Below are 2064 nucleotides of genomic sequence, written 5' to 3'. Positions count from 1 at the left end.
CCCAACCACTAAGCCAACCATTTCATTCTGTTGGCTTATTTTTTTCAGTTATAGTTGGTATCTATCTCTTTTGATTTGATAACGTTTATGAACCTTATGGAGGCATCACCATTGTTGGGATTTTTAATAGGTATTTTCAACACATTTTCCTGTTGGTCCACTTTAAATTTAGTTAAGTAATGGGAAATTACCCAATGATGAGGATTTGCTAACCCTTTCCACGGCATTATGAATCATTATTACCCCGTTTTAAATGAGAAGTCTTCTGAGAAGTGTAATTATAGTGACAATGGTACTCTGTATCTGAAAATGGCTCTTCTCCAGTTCTTTTCTTGATGAGATAGTCAATGTGAGTATCACTTCCTCCACTTCTTTGTTAGCTCAGTTCAGCACAGCACCACCAAGGAGTTTAAGAGTTCAAGCATATGTCATCATCACCACAAGCATCATACAAAATTCCTTTCTAAATAATAAAAAAGTGAAATGACTTTATCCAAGCAAGCCAACCTTTCCGTCTTCATGACATCAGAGAAACACAGGCCTACAAGCTCTCTCTACATATCTGTGGTGTTCGATACTAAAGTGCATGAAACGTTCAGCATTCATAGTTCGCAACAGGAGATGACACAGCAGACCCTAACCACATGACCCTATGTCCACTGCCCACCACACTGAATTCAAGTTAACCAGCTTAATTTTCCAGTGGTCAGCATTGTGAGAGAAATCAGCAGGCCTGGTAGTGGATCAGCACAAAGCACGTCACATTCATGCATGCGAAACATTGAAAGTGCATGCTGTAAGCACCACTTCCTCGTTTCAGACCACTTTTTTACTTTGTCTTTGCCTGTCGATGATCTAAAGGTGGAGCAACTTACTGGTAGTTGGACAGGAAGACCAACAGAGAGTTCTGTGCTTGGAATTCTAACAGAGTCATTTTCGGTATTAACCTACCTTCTGTGGTAATGCAGTCAGGTTTGGGTATTCACTGTAATAAATGCATTAACGTTTCTTCCACACTCACCTGAAAGTACACCACTCTGAAAATGCAGTAACTAAAGTGAAGACCATTTTTGAGTACTGTAGTTTTGTTTTCATCAGGTTTATTAAGCAGGGACTCTGAGCGGAACTACAGTGGGTGGCAAAGATAGCCAGCAATTAGTGAGAACTGAGAAAGCCCCTAAACCGCACATGCTTTCAGACAATACCAAAAGAGCAGGGCTTTGTATACATAACCTGCTAACGTTCTTCTGTGCACATCGCTCAGAGCTGCTTATTCCTTTTTAACCACCTACAGAAACATATTTAGATTTAGAGACAACGGACCCGCAGTGTGTGAGGAAGTGTTTTTCTTCTTTTGCCCCCTGTCTCTAGTGTTGAGTCAACAGTCTCAGGCTGCAGCAGGAGGAAGCCGTCGTCAAGCGTAATCAACAGAAATGAGAATCTGTTATGGATACCATGTTTTATACTCTGGAACAGCGCTGCTTCTTCTCTGTTATGGTATGTATCTACATGAATTCAGTGTTTTACTTTTGGAGGTGGACTGTTTTTAGCAAATGCGATAATAACTGGACTTCCTTTCTCTTAGCTTAGAAAGCCAAGGGCAAGTACTGGTAGACGGTGACCTAAAACTATAGCAGGCTACTTTAGACTGCATGATCAGAATGCCAACTTAAAATGAATACATGGGCTAGAACAAAATATTTTTAATAAATTATTGATTCCTTAATTGGGTTGGTTTATAAATAACAATGCGGTGCTATGAGATGTTCAAGAAATTTGTCACAGCATTCAGTGAGCTTCAAAGAGATATCAAGTCATATATCAAATATATAGATCAGTATTAGCTAAAAGCAAGTATGGCTATAATGTGTAGTAACGTTGTTTGGTGCAAAAGAGCTGTAATGTAACAGTCTGTTGTTATCAATGACCATCTGTAGAGGCTCAGGCATCCTCCAGCCTTATCGTTGAAAAAATTGATAGCTTGTGTTAAAAAGAATCAGCAACTTTTATATCGACTGGTTGTAAGAATATGCTCATATAAATGCACAAAGTTAAAATAGTTCA

The 2064-nt window shown here is 39.1% G+C and overlaps 1 protein-coding gene across 1 annotated transcript in view; it reads left to right on the top strand.

Moving 5' to 3' along the window:
- Window positions 1-1001: 1001 nt before the first annotated feature.
- Window positions 1002-2064, top strand: part of LOC108414869 (T-lymphocyte surface antigen Ly-9) — a 16140-nt gene continuing 15077 nt past the window's right edge. The window contains exon 1 of the mRNA XM_017687777.2: window positions 1002-1497. Coding sequence (XP_017543266.2) covers window positions 1434-1497 — 64 coding nt within the window. The 5' untranslated portion in view covers window positions 1002-1433. The remainder of the gene's footprint in view (window positions 1498-2064) is intronic.

This window comes from Pygocentrus nattereri, chromosome 2, assembly GCF_015220715.1.
Source record: "Pygocentrus nattereri isolate fPygNat1 chromosome 2, fPygNat1.pri, whole genome shotgun sequence".
Classification (NCBI taxonomy): Eukaryota; Metazoa; Chordata; class Actinopteri; order Characiformes; family Serrasalmidae; genus Pygocentrus; species Pygocentrus nattereri.
The sequence above is the reverse complement of the archived record's forward strand: the minus strand, read 5'-3'. Positions and strand labels throughout refer to the sequence as shown.